The sequence below is a fragment of the Oncorhynchus gorbuscha genome, linkage group LG02 (genome assembly GCF_021184085.1).
Source record: "Oncorhynchus gorbuscha isolate QuinsamMale2020 ecotype Even-year linkage group LG02, OgorEven_v1.0, whole genome shotgun sequence".
Lineage (NCBI taxonomy): Eukaryota > Metazoa > Chordata > Actinopteri > Salmoniformes > Salmonidae > Oncorhynchus > Oncorhynchus gorbuscha.
In genome coordinates this window covers 67138345-67156881 of record NC_060174.1, presented here as the reverse complement: position 1 = coordinate 67156881, position 18537 = coordinate 67138345, and the positions used below count along the sequence as shown (strand labels likewise).

Genomic DNA, 18537 nt, shown 5'->3' with positions numbered 1-18537 from the left:
TCTCAGCCAGTCGAAATCATCAATCAGCTTCATTTTTACTAAATGCAGCTAGCTTGCAGTCTTTCCATCTTCAGTTTGAAGTGATTGTGTTAGCTGTGTTGTTGGCTAGCTCCTCTGAACAACAGTGCCCTGATGAGAGAGCACATTTTTCTATGCCAGGTGAAATCACGCATCATGAGCTCATTCTTATGAATGTATCCAAATAAATGTTACTGGAAAACAGTTTAAACAAATGCAAATTATTTTATTTTTTTAATGTTATTTTTTATTTAAAATCTTTATTTAACTAGGCAAGTCAGTTAAGAACAAATTCTTATTTTCAATGACGGCCTAGGAACAGTGGGTTAACTGCCTGTTCAGGGGCAGAACGACAGATTTGTACCTTGTCAGCTCGGGGGTTTGAACTTTGTCAGCTCGGGGGTTTGAACTTTGTCAGCTCGGGGGCAGCTACTTTGTTGTTATTCTGGCTGCATTGTTTGGCGTGACGGTAAATTAGCTGTAGTTGGTTAGCTAGCAAGCAAGGGATAATAACATATAGCAATAGAACATTTAGAAGAATGACTGGGTCATGTCCAACTGTCCATAGATACAGAACAAAAAGTCTAAACGACTATGTCACGTCTATGGCAACCGAACCGATAGAACAAACGACCAGCCGGCTTGGGTAGCAACCCTAGATATGTGTCAGGACTATATCTCATGGAAGGATGAAATAGTATGAATAAATTAATCAAAATAAAGTTCATTAAAATATGTCAATCATTATTTGAATATGTTGGTTACCCGTTGTATAAAAGTGATAATGCCCTCGAAGCCAGTGTTTGGAGGATATATTGACACGGTTTACCGGCCCTCAACTTAGTCTCGGGCCTAACACCCGTGCCAATATGTCCTCCAAACACTGGCTTCGAGGGCATTATCACTTGAATAATGCACGCTATAGAATTCCTTTCAAGCCAATCAGAAACAAGTATTCAAAAATGCAATGGTACAAGAGACGTTAGAAACTGAGTGGTTCGAGCCCTGAATGCTGATTGGCTGACAGCCGTGGTATATCAGACCATATACCACGGGTATGACAAAACATTTATTTTTACTGTTCTAATTATGTTGGTGATCAGTTTATAATAGCAATAAGGCACCTCCAGGGTTTGTCATATATGGCCAAAATACCGCAGCTATGGGCTGTGTCTAGGCACTCCGCATTGCGTCGTGGTATATTGGCCATATACCACACCCCCTCAAGCCTTATTGCTTTAAGTAAACACTGAAGATTAATACTTAGTGGCATGACTAAACTGGAGGGAGCTAGGGAGGTTCATTTGACTGAGTAAAGCTCACACAGACATGTTTTAGATACGAGAGGGCAAAGGGTTATGTAATGCGTGTCAGAGATAGAGGTGAGACAAAAGAGAGAAGATTTAGTTTACTTCCCTGGATAAATACTACAGTAAAACTATAGGTATACATAGTAATTGGCACACACATAACATGGTATGTATCAAACCTTTCAGGTAAACATCCATTCAGTATATTTGGTAACTCATCAATACATTTACATTTACATTTAAGTCATTTAGCAGACGCTCTTATCCAGAGCAACTTACAAATTGGTGCATTCACCTTATGACATCCAGTGGAACAACCACTTTACAATAGTGCATCTAAATATTTTAAGGGGGGGGGGTGAGAAGGATTACTTTATCCTATCCTAGGTATTCCTTAAAGAGGTGGGGTTTCAGGTGTCTCCGGAAGGTGGTGATTGACTCCGCTGTCCTGGCGTCGTGAGGGAGTTTGTTCCACCATTGGGGAGCCAGAGCAGCGAACAGTTTTGACTGAGCTGAGCGGGAACTGTACTTCCTCAGTGGTAGGGAGGCGAGCAGGCCAGAGGTGGATGAACGCAGTGCCCTTATTTGGGTGTAGGGCCTGATCAGAGCCTGGAGGTACTGAGGTGCCGTTCCCCTCACAGCTCCGTAGGCAAGCACCATGGTCTTGTAGCGGATGCGAGCTTCAACTGGAAGCCAGTGGAGAGAGCGGAGGAGCGGGGTGACGTGAGAGAACTTGGGAAGGTTGAACACTAGACGGGCTGCGGCGTTCTGGATGAGTTGTAGGGGTTTAATGGCACAGGCAGGGAGCCCAGCCAACAGCGAGTTGCAGTAATCCAGACGGGAGATGACAAGTGCCTGGATTAGGACCTGCGCCGCTTCCTGTGTGAGGCAGGGTCGTACTCTGCGGATGTTGTAGAGCATGAACCTACAGGAACGGGCCACCGCCTTGATGTTAGTTGAGAACGACAGTTTGTTGTCCAGGATCACGCCAAGGTTCTTAGCGCTCTGGGAGGAGGACACAATGGAGTTGTCAACCGTGATGGCGAGATCATGGAACGGGCAGTCCTTCCCCGGGAGGAAGAGCAGCTCCGTCTTGCCGAAGTTCAGCTTGAGGTGGTGATCCGTCATCCACACTGATATGTCTGCCAGACATGCAGAGATGCGATTCGCCACCTGGTCATCAGAAGGGGGAAAGGAGAAGATTAATTGTGTGTCGTCTGCATAGCAATGATAGGAGAGACCATGTGAGGTTATGACAGAGCCAAGTGACTTGGTGTATAGCGAGAATAGGAGAGGGCCTAGAACAGAGCCCTGGGGGACACCAGTGGTGAGAGCGCGTGGTGAGGAGACAGATTCTCGCCACGCCACCTGGTAGGAGCGACCTGTCAGGTAGGACGCAATCCAAGCGTGGGCCGCGCCGGAGATGCCCAACTCGGAGAGGGTGGAGAGGAGGATCTGATGGTTCACAGTATCGAAGGCAGCCGATAGGTCTAGAAGGATGAGAGCAGAGGAGAGAGAGTTAGCTTTAGCGGTGCGGAGCGCCTCCGTGATACAGAGAAGAGCAGTCTCAGTTGAATGACTAGTCTTGAAACCTGACTGATTTGGATCAAGAAGGTCATTCTGAGAGAGATAGCGGGAGAGCTGACCAAGGACGGCACGTTCAAGAGTTTTGGAGAGAAAAGAAAGAAGGGATACTGGTCTGTAGTTGTTGACATCGGAGGGATCGAGTGTAGGTTTTTTCAGAAGGGGTGCAACTCTCGCTCTCTTGAAGACGGAAGGGACGTAGCCAGCGGTCAGGGATAAGTTGATGAGCGAGGTGAGGTAAGGGAGAAGGTCTCCGGAAATGGTCTGGAGAAGAGAGGAGGGGATAGGGTCGAGCGGGCAGGTTGTTGGGCGGCCGGCCGTCACAAGACGCGAGATTTCATCTGGAGAGAGAGGGGAGAAAGAGGTCAGAGCACAGGGTAGGGCAGTGTGAGCAGAACCAGCGGTGTTGTTTGACTTAGCAAACGAGGATCGGATGTCGTCGATCTTCTTTTCAAAATGGTTGACGAAGTCATCTGCAGAGAGGGAGGAGGGGGGGGGGAGGAGGATTCAGGAGGGAGGAGAATGTGGCAAAGAGCTTCCTAGGGTTAGAGGCAGATGCTTGGAATTTAGAGTGGTAGAAAGTGGCTTTAGCAGCAGAGACAGAGGAGGAAAATGTAGAGAGGAGGGAGTGAAAGGATGCCAGGTCCGCATACAAACATGAAGCAGGTTTTCTAATGCCTGCATACACAAACGTATGTGGACACCCCTTCAAAATGAGAGGTTTTGGTTATTTAAGCCACACCCGTTGCTATGCAATCTCCGTAGATATTGCCAGTAGAATGTCCCGTAATGAAGAGCTCAGTGACTTTCAACATGGCACCAGCATAGGATGCCACCTTTCCAACAAGTCAGTTCGTCAAATGTCTGCCCTGCTAGAGTTGCCCCGGTCAACTATAAGTGCTGTTAATGTGAAGTGGAGACGTCTAGGAGTAGCAACGGCTCAGCTGTGAAGTGGTAGGTCAAACAAGCTCCCAGAATGGGACAGCCGAGTGCTGAAGCGGGTAGCGCGTATAAATCGTCTGTCCTCGGTTGCAACACTCACTACCGAGTTCCAAACTGCTTCTGGAAGCAACTTCAGCACAATAATTGTTCGTCGGGTACTTCATGAAATGGGTTTCCATGGCCGAGCAGTCGCACACAAGCCTAAGATCTCCATGCGCTATGCCAAGCGTCGGCTGGAGTTTTGTAAAGCTTGCCACCATTTTACACTGGAGCAGTGGAAACCTGTTCTCATCTTCACCATCTGGCAGTCCGACGGACATATCTGAATCTAGACGATTCTGTGCTTGCAATCTTTGGGGAAGTCCCTTTCCTGTTTTAGCATGACAATGCCCCTGTGCACAAAGTGAGGTCCATACAGAAATGGTTTGTCAAGGTCAGTATACAAGAACTTGACTGGCCTGCATAGGGCCCTGACCTCAACCCCATTGAACACTTTTGGGATCAATTGGAACGCCGACTGTGAGCCAGGCCTAATCGGCCAACATCAGTGCCCGACGTTACTAATGCTTGTGGCTAAATGGATGCAAGTCCCTGCAGCAATGTTCCAACATCTAGTGGAAAGCCTTCCAAGAAGAGTGGAGACTGTTATAGCAGCAAAGGGGGGACAAACTCCATATTAATGCCAAATAATTTAATATATAATTTGGAATGAGATATTTGAAAAGCACTTTTGGCTATGCAGTATATCTTAACAAACATGGAGATCAAATCATTTTTTGATCCACTTGCCTGTTTTATACATTTACCTGTTTCATAATCATGGCAGATTATAACAGCCAGTGGTTTCAATAACTGGTCAACCCACATGCAAATGTGAACCATATCAAGTGTTGTTATAACAGTTCTTATGTGTGCAAAGTCATTATGCAGATATTATATTAACACACATTATCATAGCATTATGTTGGCAGTATACCTGCAGCCCTGGATAATATGACTGGACTCCTTGGTTTCTAATAGCATAGCTCTACTTTGGCAATTCACATCATCCTGAGTCGTGACTTTCAACTGAAATGACAAAGCACAAAAATTACAGCAGAGTTTGGTCAAATGGTGGCACTGTTGCATCAGAAAGATGTTCAAAGCAGTTCCCTGTAGAGTCCATTATGGCGAATCCAGCCCTAGTAGACAATACCAAATAAGCATCACTCTGGAAATCCTTATGCATATGATCTTATTTTCATTTAAAAGGCTGTTCATATGTAGGATCTTAATTTGAGCCAGTCTCCTACAGCAGGAAAATAATACTGCAGAAATTGGAAATGTTAATTAGTATGTGGATTGTAATTAACAGGGATTTTTTTTGTGGTTGATACATGTTCTGTAAGGTAAAATTACATTTGCACAACTTACAGGAGCAATTAGGGTTAAGTGTCTTGCTCAGGGGTACATCTACAGATTTTTCACGTAGTTGGCTCGTGGATTCGAACCAGCGAACTTTTGATCACTCTTAACCGCAAGGCTACCACCCACTTTCGAAGAGGAAACTACAAACTTTAGAAGCCTTTTTAAAATCACATACACTACAAGTTTAAAATGTCCTGCAAAATTCTTCACCAATAGGGTGATCAAATGAAGATCCTACATCTATATGTGTTTTGTAGCAAGTAAGTTAAGCAATTGTGTATACCAGAGGAGGCTGGTGGGAGGAGTTATAGGGCAGGCTCATTGTAAATATTTTAATACCATTAATGGAACGGGATCTAACACAAACATATGGAAACCACGTTTGACTCCGTACCATTTATCCCATTCCAGCAGGGAGCCCAGTCAACAGCGAGTTGCAGTAGTCCAGAGGGAAGAGGACAAGTGGCTGGAGGACCTGCGTCGCTTCCTGTGTGAGGTAGGGTCGTACTCTATGAATATTGTAGAGCAAGAACCTGCCGGAGTGAGTCACTGCTTTGATGTTTACAGAGAACGACAGGGTGTTGTCCAGGGTCACGCCAAGGTTCTTTCCACTCTAGGCGGGCGACACTGTGGAGTTGTCAACCATGATGGAGAGGTATTTGTGCAGGCAGCCCTTCCCAGGGAGCAAGAGCAGCTCCATCTTGTCGAGATCGAGCTTGAGGTGGTGAGACAACATCCAAGCTGAGATATTTGCCAGGCACGTGAAAGGGGGAAGGAGATAAGCATAGCAATGATAGGAGAGACCATGTGAGGATATGACGAATCAAAGTGAATTGGTGTATAGAGAGAAGAGGCGAGGGCCTAGGACCGAGCCCTGGGGGACACCAGTATTGAGAGTATATGGTGCAGACACAGATCCTCTCCACGTCACTTTGTAGGAGTGGCCTGCCAGGTAGGATTCAATCCAAGAGCATGCAGAGCCTGAGACACCCAGTCCTGTGAGGGTGGAGAGGAGGATCTGATTGTTCACGGTGTCGGAGGCAGTGGATAGCTCTAGGAGGATGAGAACAGGAGAGAGAGTCAGCTTTGGCAGTGCAAAGAGCCTCCATAACACAGAGTAGAGCAGTCTCAGTTGAGTGACCCGTCTTGAAGCCTGACTGGTTAGGGTCAAGAAGATCATTCTGATAACGAGAGAGTTGATCACAGAAATCATGGTCAAGTGTTTTCGAAAGAAAAGAAAGGAGCGATACAGGTCTATAGTTTTTGACGTAAGATGAGTCGAGTGTTGGTTTCTTGAGGAGTGGAGTGACTCTAGCCATTCTGCAGCTAGTAGTCAGGGATGAGTTGATGAGAGAAGTAAGAAAGTGGCTTCAGCAGCGGATACAGAGGAAGTGAAGGTAGAGAAAAGGGAATGAAAGGATGATAGGTCGTCCGGAAGTTTAGTTTTACTCCATTTATCGCTCAGCTGCCCACAGCCTGCAGCCCTGTTCTGTAAGCTTGAAATGAATAACGCAGCCACGGAGCAGGAGGGGAGGGCCGAGCAGGGGGGGGGGGAAGGGGGACAGTACGAGTCATAGGATGCGGAAAGGGAGAAGAGTAGGGTTGAAGAGGCAGGATCGGGAGACAGAAGGGAGAAGGATTTAGCAGATGGGAGATATGATAAAGATTGTGAATGCGCATGACCATCTGGATAGGGAGCTGAACGGTTAGGATTGGAGGAAAGGGAGACAGAGACCTGGAGGTGGGTTGCAGTGAGATTAGTAGGTGAGCAGCCTCTAGTAAAGATGAGATCAAGCATATTGCCTGCCTTGTGAGTTGGAGAGGACTGGGAAAGTGTAAGGTGAAAAGAGATGAGTGGAAAGGGAGAGTTGAAAAGAAATTAATCGAAGGCAGACGTCGGGAGGTTGAAGTTACCAAGTACGAAGAGCAGTGAGCCATCGTAAGAAAATTAGCTTATCAATAATAATATAATAATAATATATTCCATTTAGCAGACGCTTTTATCCAAAGCGACTTACAGTCATGTGTGCATACATTCTACGAGGATCGAACCCACTACCCTGGCGTTACAAGCGCCATGCTCTACCAACTGAGCTACAGGATGTTGAGCTCATTGAGGAACCCTCCAAGGGCACCTAGTGGGCGATAGATGACAATAATGTTACGCTCGCGTGGACAAGTTACAGTGACAGCATGGAATATAAAATAAGGAGATGGACAGGTGAGATAGGGAGAAAAGAGAAAATCTCCACTTAGGAGAAATTAATAGACCAGTACCACCACCACAACGACAAGATGCTTTTAGACTATGAGAGATAGCTAAGTCAGATGAAGAGAGAGTAGCTGGAGTAGTAGTGTTCTCTGGGGTGATCCATGTCTCCGTCAAGGCCAAAAAGTAAAGGGACTGAAGGGCAGCATAGGCTGAGATGAAGTCAGCGTTCTTGACCGCAGATCTGCAGTTCCAAGCGCTGCCAGAGACCGTTGAGCATGCAGGGTACACTAAATTAGAAGGGTTGCTGCCAAGGTGTGGGGAGCTTCTATAAAGCCTTCAGTAAGAAGAGCGAACAGGTATAGACAACATACAGAGTTGCCAAAGCTACAAAAAGAGCAAAAAATGACAATCTGAAAATAACTAGGTAAGAAACTCAAGTGGTGTGGAGCCTTACTCTCTTTTCTTCCACAAACAACTCCTCAAACAACTCGGCAGAACTGTCTTAGTTTTGCGACAAAACTGCCACTGACACGACCACCGCTTACACAGCTGCCGCTGAGTAACCAGGGGAGACTGAAGTACTAACACTAACTGCTGATTGCCTAGGAGAGGTGAAACCCATCTCCCTCCAATACAGCCACTTACTGCCAAAAAAACAAGTAACAAATTGCCCTGTCCCTTAATCCTGGTTGATGTGTCAACAAGTATCTGCAAATGATGAGCAAATGATGAGCAGTCAGCAGTTCACACACCAAGTAGGCCACTAATTCTTTGAGAGGGTAGTGGCACCTGCTTTGTGTGTCATAGGAGGTTATTTTGTAAATCTGACCACTAGGTGGCACACCATCATTGTATTGCAGTAAAACTATACTGAATGGGACATAAAGTTCATGTAATAAACATATCAAACCAACACCATGTGTTATAAATCCTTTATTGAGAGACATCAATTACAAAAATAATATAATATATAGCCCTATTATGAGGTGGGTCAAACTGTTGTTATGTGATGCTTGTCATTTAATCTGAACCTGTGAGCGACCCATGAAAGGAGATTTTAGCAATTAAGTTAGTGTCATCAAACATTAAGTGAAAAAACAAGATAATTCACTTCATTGAGTACTCCTCAAGAATAAAAACATTTTTTGGGGTCACCGTAACCTTGCTCGTCATGGTATCCATGCACGAGGCTGAATTTCCCTGATTGGTGGACTGGGGTGTGAGGTTAGCATGGTTGGTTGCTAATATTGGTCAGCAGTTTGTGATGTGGGGCCTTATATGGGGCAGTGAAAGCCCCGGGAGCCATTGTTCCACGCCCATCCTCATCAACCTGGCCCATCAAGATGTAAGGCATTCCTGAGAAAGAGATTGATCAAAAATGCATTTATTAGGCAATCTGGCAATACTGTCTATGATGACACAACAGTCTATGCTGATAAATCAGCAGTGTGTGTGCATTTGTGCATGCATGTGTGTGTACATGTATGTGTTGCGTAATGCTGTACATGCCAGTCAGATTGTCTGGGAAGAAAACTAGGTTACCTTTGCGGATGATAGGGCACTTTTTGCAGGCTGACACCAGTTTGACAGACATGTTCTCTCCAGCCTGGGTGATGGTCAGCTGGCCAGCTTTGTAGGCCTTGATGAGAGACACACTGATATAGACACTGCCCTGAGGACCAGGGGTCAGCGCTGTCACCTTACCCGTGATCACTGAGTGTGTGTGAGAGAGAGAGAGAGAGAGAGAGAGAGAGAGAGAGAGAGAGAGAGAGAGAGAGAGAGAGAGAGAGAGAGAGAGAGAGAGAGAGAAAGAGTTAGTTTAGTTGCCTGAGCAATGCTGTGAATTTGTTATGACCTTAAATCGCTTGATTAATTTGGCTATCCAATGATGCTAGCCATCTAGTGGAACTCACCAAATTCACTGGCACAGAAACTGCTCTTGATATTTCCATCCCTCTTACATGCCTTTGCACACAGAGGGTTCAAGTGAACTAGAAAATACAAACATTGTTTACACACATAGCCACACAAACACACAGACATATGTATACATAAACTCAGGTCTTGCTACACCAGTTCTTCAGCTTCTCTTACCTGGCTTCTTGATGTCTGGTTTAGTAACTCTGACCCTGTCTGGGCCTGGCTTGTTTGGTGGGCGGGTCCTGACTGGTTTGATTGGTTTGGGCTTGGCAGTGGGCTCCTGGGGCTGTGGGGTTGGAGGGGCCTGGTGTCTGGTTGTAGTGGGTGGTTGGGTAGTAGTGGTGGTGATGACTGTTCTCTCAGACAGGATGGGTTTAACAACAGTCTTCCTGGGGACTGACTCTTTACGGGGTCCTGATCCTGTGTTGTCTACTGTGGGGGTTCTGGATCCGCGGGGGACGCTGGTGTAACTGGCCAGGAAGCCATCAGAGGTCACGCTGAGGTCAGACACAAATTGTACTAGGAGCACGTTCCCATTGGTCACAATGGTTCTGTGGGCAGAGAGTAATACAGAGGGAGGATTGGAAGAGAGTAGAGTGACAAGAACAAACAGATATACAATATATGATCATAGATGTAGACCACTAACAAGCATAATCATAAACACAGGAAGTGAGGCAAACACACATAGAGTTGTGTACCACTCACTGGGGGCTGACGTCTCCACAGTATTTTCCAATGCGTCGAGAGTCATCTTTTTCTCCACCGTTGAAGAAGGCCACGTAATCAAAGCGGCAGTAACTGTCTGACTCCACATCAAACTTATCAAACTTTACCTCAATCACCTAGCCCACACACAGAAATAAACAGAATGACAAAGACAACAACGTTACACACTAGGAACGTAATTTGAAACTCCAATACATTTATGCATATTGGTGCACATTTGGTTCTGTGGTTGGCGCAACATAGCGACAGCATCATTAGCAGAAGTCCATTAAGAATAAAGAGCTTGGATGGAGAGCTGAACATGATGACTAATAACCTGATCCCGCTCTACTGTGATGAGCCAGGAGCAACTGATGCCTGCTGGGTAATTCTTCTCTGGCCAGTTAGGTGTTTTAACTTCACCCTGGGCTTTTGTCATCTTTCCTCCACAGAATTGGGGCTCTGAAATGATTGATACACAGATCAATAAATAATCAGGTGACTAAAATATTTGACAGTGGGTATAAGCCTATGTTACATTATGTGAGCTAATAGACATAGGAAATGGCAAAGATGTTGTTCCTTAGAAAAAATAGAGAGTGAGAGCCCAAGTTATACTGTAAAGCTCACCATCCACATGTGGTTTTCCTCCATTGAAGTAAGCCAGGAAGCCCCTCCCTCCAGTCTCAGAGTCGCTCACCATCTCCAGCATTATGGTGTTGGTGGTGGAGATGAGAGAACCAGGCCTGAACGTTCCACAGAATCTTCCCAGCTTCTGCACCATGTTGGAGTGGCCATTGTACACATCCAGGTAGTCATAGCGACACATGGTGTCAGCCTCCAGGTCAAAGATGCGGAAAGAGAGCATGACCACATTGCCCTCTGGGACCTGAAGTTTAGAGAGAGGGCAGAACAGGCTTTAGATCAATATGTAGGTTAAATTCAGAGTAATGGTGAAGTGGTATGTAGTGCAGGGCCAGTGACTCACTGTAATGCGCCAGGTACATTTGCTGTTGGGTTTGTAGTAGTTTGGAAATCCTTCACTGCCCACAAAGCCTGAGTCTGCAACCATGTCTCCCCCACAGTGGAACACAGGCCTGAGAGAGAGTAGGGTGGGAAAAAAGTGATGTATTATCATGTACTGTACTTTATAAACGTTGGCTTAGGCTTACCACATCACTATCACTTTGGGAAATTTGTAAGTCGCTCTGGATAAGAGCGTCTGCTAAATGACTTAAATGTAATGTAATGTAATGGGAAACTCGCACATGTGCACACGCACGCACACACGCACACACGCACGCACGCACACACGCACACACGCACACACGCACACACACACACACACACACACACACACACACACACACACACACACACACACACACACACACACACACACACACACACACACACACACACACACACACACACACACAGTGTAGGCTAGTGCTGCTGGATGTAGACAGGGTGTAGACAGGTGTAGACAGGATGGAGACAGGATGTAGACAGGATGGAGACAGGGTGTAGACAGGGTGTAGACAGGGCGTAGACAGGATGTAGACAGGGTGTAGACAGGGCGTAGACAGGGTGTAGACAGGGTGTAGACAGGATGTAGACAGGGTGTAGACAGGGCGTAGACAGGATGTAGACAGGGTGTAGACAGGATGGAGACAGGATGTAGACAGGATGGAGACAGGGTGTAGACAGGGTGTAGACAGGGTGTAGACAGGGTGTAGACAGGATGGAGACAGGGTGTAGACAGGATGGAGACAGGGTGTAGACAGGATGTAGACAGGATGTAGACAGGATGGAGACAGGATGTAGACAGGGTGTAGACAGGATGGAGACAGGGTGTAGACAGGATGTAGACAGGATGGAGACAGGATGGAGACAGGATGGACACTGGGCCAAGTTAGTAGAGGTTAAGGTGTTCTTGACTAGAGCTTCATCAATGAGACCTCCCCCTAAAGAATTCTCCCCTATGTTTGTCCAAGTTTCTAACACAACCACCCAGTCTCCCCCTCACCCCATGCACTTCCACGTCTGCTCAAATAATTCATCCAAGCTTCTTTTCTAACGGAAAAATACCAAACCTGGACTAATACCAGAATACTTTCATTGTTAAATATATAATTGTTTGCCAGTGGCCTCACAGACAGTCATGGGGACAGACACATTGGAAACTGTCTGTACAGGAGACAGAGGTGCACAAAAGTAACTCATACATTTACATTACATTTAAGTCATTTAGCAGACGCTCTTATCCAGAGCGACTTACAAATTGGTGCATTCACCTTATGACATCCAGTGGAACAGCCACTTTACAATAGTGCATCTAAATATTTTAAGGGGGGGAGGGGGGGTGAGAAGGATTACTTTATCCTATCCTTTATCCTATCCTAAGTATTCATACCTAGTGTGGAGCATCAAAACAGATAGTAGAGACATACCAAATAAAACCCACAGACTTAGTCGTTACCATTATCACAACCGGAGGACAAAATAACTTTTCTAGGACTCCAGCCAACACTCAAGGCTTGACCTCAGACACATTGAGGAAGCGCCCAGTCTGTCACATTATATGAGCTCAGACATTCAGAACCCCAACAGACCGAGGCAAGCTGATGAAAGCTAAGATGTCCAGCCAGAGTCAAGCCATCCTGATCCAACCCCACACAGACACATACAGACAGACATACAGACATCAAAGCACTGACAACTGGGGCAGCTCAACCACATCAACACCATGGACCATTCACAACCCCAACAACAACACTGCCATACCCCTAAGCTAACATACAAATGCAGGAAGCTCCGATAGGAGGTTCAGAGCACACTGGGTGAAATCTGAACATGGCACACTCAAAACCATACACGCTCTGTATATGGTTATTTTATATTGTGAACCATATAAATAATGTAAACAAGTGCATCCTTGTGGATATTGCCACAGACGAATACACTGTGCATTCACCCAAATGGAGCTATCCACACTGTAAAGCCTCTTGCAAACATACATTGCACACACACCAACAAGCCCAATACACTCATATTCCCTACCTGGTGTAGTTAGTCTCTGGTTGCCTCTGGCTCTGGCTCTGGCCCTGTGCCCATCCTAAACATAGAGCCAGGAGCACAGAGAGATCCCAGATACAATGCTCACACTTCATGATGCCGAGAGCAGACACAGTAAGAGGGTAAACCAGAAGAGAGAGATGGGAGCAAGAGAGGGGAGAGCTGGAGAACAGGGGGAGGGAGCCACTGGAGAGGCATAAAGAGGGAGAGAGAGAGAGAGAGAGAGAGAAGGAGAGAGATGCTGAGAGGTTAGGAGCTGGAAGGAGACATGACGGGGGAGACGTCGCGAGGGGGAGGGGAGTGTTTAATTAGAACCAGATGCTGTCTCAATGTTAACATTGGCCTCCATGCAACAGAAGGGGTAAAAGGAAAAGAGAGAACGAGAGACTAACATCCCACAATGGCTGCACAAAAGTTTGTGCAATAGACTAATTCAAGGCCATAAATAACTGAAACAGCTTATTACCGTTGCACACAGAGCATGCTAAATTATAGCTTTTATCTTGGTTGTTACAAGGTTAATTACGGCATCGGTCTCAGTAGATCACAGAGTCTGCTGGATCATTATGATGCCTGGTTCCTGGCTGCACAGGTGGCGGTAGAGCCTGGGGTACCAGGTGGCGGTAGAGCCTGGGGTACCAGGTGGCGGTAGAGCCTGGGGTACCAGGTGGCGGTAGAGCCTGGGGTACCAGGTGGCGGTAGAGCCTGGGGTACCAGGTGGCGGTAGAGCCTGGGGTATCAGGTGGCGGTAGAGCCTGGGGTACCAGGTGGCGGTAGAGCCTGGGGTACCAGGTGGCGGTAGAGCCTGGGGTACCAGGTGGCCAGGACCATTACAAAGAAGGACACTTCTCTTTAAATTCCAGTGTGACTTTTTGTTTTGACCACCAGCTTGACTGATGTATTTAGATGAATGGTTCTTTATCAAATTTATGACACTTTTGATATTCATGAACAGCATAGGCTATTAGAACGGCTTTAGCCAAGCAACTTTCCAAAGTTAGATGAACATAAAGGTACACCCAGTATCTGAAGCCCCGTATTTATTTTTTACCATATTTCCCCAGCCCCCTAGAGCTCCTTTAGCGCCACAGACAGACAGACAGACAGACAGACAGACAGACAGACAGACAGACAGACAGACAGACAGACAGACAGACAGACAGACAGACAGACAGACAGACAGACAGACACACACACACACACACACACACACACACACACACACACACACACACACACAGACACACAGACACACAGACACACAGACACACAGACACACAGACACACAGCCTCCCAGTCAGAGTGTCTTCATCAGCCCTCACAATGCAACGAGATAGGGAACAACACCCCAGAGAGGCTTGGGGGAGTGTTCGCATGATGTGGATCTGTAAAGCCGACCCTTTCGCCTGCATCGCTGGGCTGGGGCCTTTAGAGGGGGTGCCGTTTCATACAGACCATAAAGACAGCCTCTTTCAGACGGACAGAGCAGTAAAACCATGACCAAAGAACATAGGATGTGGTATATGTTTATACATTCACATCCCCTAGTCATAATTACAGGTGGTCTCTCACTTTAACATGGATTCATGAACTATTGACTGATTGATATAAGCCAGAGCCTATGGGATTGCTTGAACTGCTTGAAATGTTGTTATGGTTGTGTTATGATCATTTTATGATACACCCCCCTATCAACAATGCTATGGCACAGCTGCTCATTAGCTTGCCTTGAACTCCCCAGTCAGTGTCTGCAGCCTGCTGTGTGTTAAGCTACATCTCTGATAAGAGGCTGAGACAGCAGGAATGTGGTGACGTGCAGAGTGAGTCTGCTGGGGGGCGGATGGCGTCTGTGTGTGAGGACTGCTGCTGCTAGAGCGGGGGAGCATGAGTGACCGTAACACCTGGCTGGAGTCCAAGGGGTGTAGGCCTCTGATTCTGCCACGACTCCAGAACAGTCCATCACGAGACACACATTCCTCCTGCAGGAGAGACAGCAAGGCAAAATGGGTAGTATGGGACTGTGGTAGGGGATGGAGGGAGGGGTGGATAGTTGGAAGATTCCAGGAGAAATTAACTAAGCCGATGGAGAAAATGGGGAGGGAAAATGGGATAGTTTAAATGCCACTGCAAACCGAGGATACTCAGCAGTGCAAGTATTTATGATGGAAATTGAGTCATATTTATTTCTTCCTGCTTGAGACGGATATCCCCCCTGCACACTCATATACACTACCGGTCAAAAGTTTTAGACACCTACTCATTCAAGGTTTTTTACATTTGGACTATTTTCTCAATTGTACCATAATAGTGAAGACATAAAAACTATGAAATAACACATATGGAATCATGTAGTAAACAAAAAAGTGTTTAACAAATCCAAAAATATTTTATATTTGAGGTTCTTCAAATAGCCACCCTTTGCCTTGATGGCAGCTTTGCACACTCTTGGCATTCTCTAAACCAGCTTCACCTGGAATGCTTGTCCAACAGTCTGGAAGGAGTTCCCACATATGCTGAGCACTTGTTGGCTGCTTTTCCTTCACTCTGCGGTCCAACTCATTCCAAACCATCTCAATTGGGTTGAGGTCTGGTGATTGTGGAGGCCAGGTCATCTGAGGCAGCACTTCATCACTGTAATTCTTGGTAAAATAGGTCTTACACTGCCTGGAGGTGTATTGGGTCATTGTCCTGTTGAAAAACAAATGATAGTTTCACTAAGCCCAAACCAGATGGGATGGCGTATCGCTGCAGTGCGCTGTGGTAGCCATGCTGGTTAAGTGTGCCTTGAATTCTAAATAAATCACAGAAAGTGTCACAAGCAAAGCACCCCCACACCATAACACCTCCTCCTCCATGCTTCACGGTGGGAAATACACACGCGGACATCATCCGTACTGCCACATCTCACGAAGACACGGCGGTTGGAATCAAAAATCAAAATGTTGGTCTCCAGACCAAAGGTCAAATTTCCACCGGTCTAATGTCCCTTGCTCGTGTTTCTTTGCCCAAGCAAGTCTCTTCTTATTATTGGTGTCCTTTAGTAGTGGTCTTTGCAGCAATTCGACCATGAAGGCATAATTCACACAGTCTCCTCTGAATAGTTGACATTTATTTGGGCTGCAATTTTTGAGGCTGGTAACTCTAAGGAACTTATTCTCTGCAGCAGAGGTAGCTCTGGGTCTTCCATTCCTGTGGCGGTCCTCATGAGAGCCAGTTTCATCATAGCGCTTGATGGTTTTTGCGACTGCACTTGAAGAAATGTTCAAAGATCTTGACATTTTCCATGTTGATGTCTTAGAGTAATGATGGACTGTCATTTATCTTTGCTTATTTGACCTGTTCTTGCCATAATATGGGCTTGGTCTTTTACCCAATATGGCTAACTTCTGTACACCCCCATACCTTAAAACAACACAACTGATTGGCTCAAATGTATTAAAAAGGAAAGAAATTCCACAAATGAACTTTTAAGAAGGCACACCTGTTAATTGAAATGCATTCCACGTGACTATGGTTGAGAGAATGGTTGAGAGAATGCTAAGGCAAAGGGTGGCTACTTTGAAGAATCTCAAACATAAAATATATTTTGATTTGTTTAACACTTTTTTGGTTACTACATGATTCCATATGTGTTATTTCATAGTTCTGACGTCTTCACTATTATTCTACAATATAGAAAATAGTACAAATAAAGAAAAACCCTTGAAAGGGTAGGTGTTCTAAAACATTTGACTGGCAGTGAACATGCATGCACACTGTCTGGAGTTGCAAAATATCTCCAACTAATTGGAGAGGAAATTGTTTTCAAGAAGAGATGTCTCAAACCGAACCACAGTGAGGGAGGTGTGAAATGGAGTGTGACAATAGCAACTGCTGTTCCCGGACGAATCATAAAACATCTCTTCTCTCATTGTGGTTTCACTCCGAAGGATTCGCTCCTGCTTAAAAAAGATCTGTGTCCACCACATGCACATGCACATGCACAGACAGAATATAAACTGCCTCACAAACATGTGCTCTTGCAATAAATACTTTTTTTTTTTAAACAAACCATGAATAAAACCTACTGAGTAATGGGTGAGTCAGGTTATTCAGAGAAATGTCCAAGGCACAGAGAAACAGTAAAGAGACACTGAAGTAGAGACAGTGTGGCCATAATTATGAGAATGAGGATGAACAGTATGAATATAAACAGTCAAGTAAACCCTGTGACCTGCCAACAGGCCACGTCTTTTGGGAAGTATTGTGTTCGGATTTGGATCGTATATCCTCTACCTTGGCAACAATGAGGGAGGTACGAACTTGAGACTCAGAAGTTTTTTTCTCCCAAAATGGTTATGTAACACACTATATCCGGTGTTTGTTTCCATCCAACTCAGGTCTCATGGGGAAATCCATGCTCTATATCAGATAATAGCAAATCAAGCAACTATGAAAATAAAAGGCTTAATGTGGTTTTAAAGAGAGAGGTTAGCATGAGTGCATTCTAGAATGCAGGTCTTGTTTGCTAATTGAACTCTGCTCCCAGGCTAACAACAAAATAGTAATGTGAGTCTCTGTTCAGCAGCCCACAGGTGGACAGTCTAGCATCTGTTGAAAGTACAGTTGACTTGCACAATGCCCTAACCATTTGGCCATGACTCTGTCCGTGGGTGGAAGTGAGAGGGCCAGTGTAAGATAAGTCCCTCTGCCTCCTCCCCCATGGTCAAGGGAGAATGCAGACTTAAGAGTCGAGGTCTTGTGGCTGTTTGTTACTACCAGCTGAGACCCACACTGGGCTAATCTGACCTAAGACCCAAGCAGATATTTAATCTGCTCTAAGTCACGCTGCCTGTTGCACTTAACCTGTGGATTTGGAGAGGGGAAGATTTCAGCAATTGTTTTGACCCATGCCAATTCCCTACTTTGAATATTACTTAGAACTGGAGCACTTAGGGATATAGATATATACTATAAATACAAAAGTATGTTGACACCCCTTCAAATTAGTGGATTCGGCTATTTCAGCCACACCCATTTCTGACAGGTGTATAAAATTTGAGCACACAGCCATGAAATCTCCATAGACAAACATTGACAGTAGAATGGCCTTAATGAAGAGCTCAGTGGCTTTCAACGTGGCACCGTCATAGGATGCTACCTTTCCAACAAGTCATTAAATATCTGCCCTGCAAGAGCTGCCCCGGTCAACTGGAAGTGCTGATATTGAGAAGTGGAACGGCTGGGAGCAACAATGGCTCAGCCGCGAATTGGAAAGCCATACAAGCTCACAGAACGGGACCGCCAAGTGTTGGAGCGCATAGCGCGTAAAGCTCATCTGTCCTCGGTTGCAACACTCACTACCGAGTTCCAAACTGC

General features: G+C 45.8%; 1 protein-coding gene across 1 annotated transcript; it reads right to left on the bottom strand.

The window, feature by feature from the left end:
• Positions 1–8391: 8391 nt before the first annotated feature.
• Positions 8392–13378, bottom strand: LOC123993996 (procollagen C-endopeptidase enhancer 2-like). The gene is made up of 9 exons (XM_046296481.1): positions 13165–13378; positions 11090–11198; positions 10732–10990; positions 10439–10563; positions 10102–10238; positions 9568–9944; positions 9387–9464; positions 9016–9186; positions 8392–8829 (listed from the first exon to the last, which is right to left on the bottom strand). Exons 1-9 carry the CDS (start codon positions 13272–13274, stop codon positions 8699–8701), a joined length of 1497 nt encoding a protein of 498 aa, XP_046152437.1. The 5' UTR covers positions 13275–13378; the 3' UTR covers positions 8392–8698.
• Positions 13379–18537: the final 5159 nt, after the last annotated feature.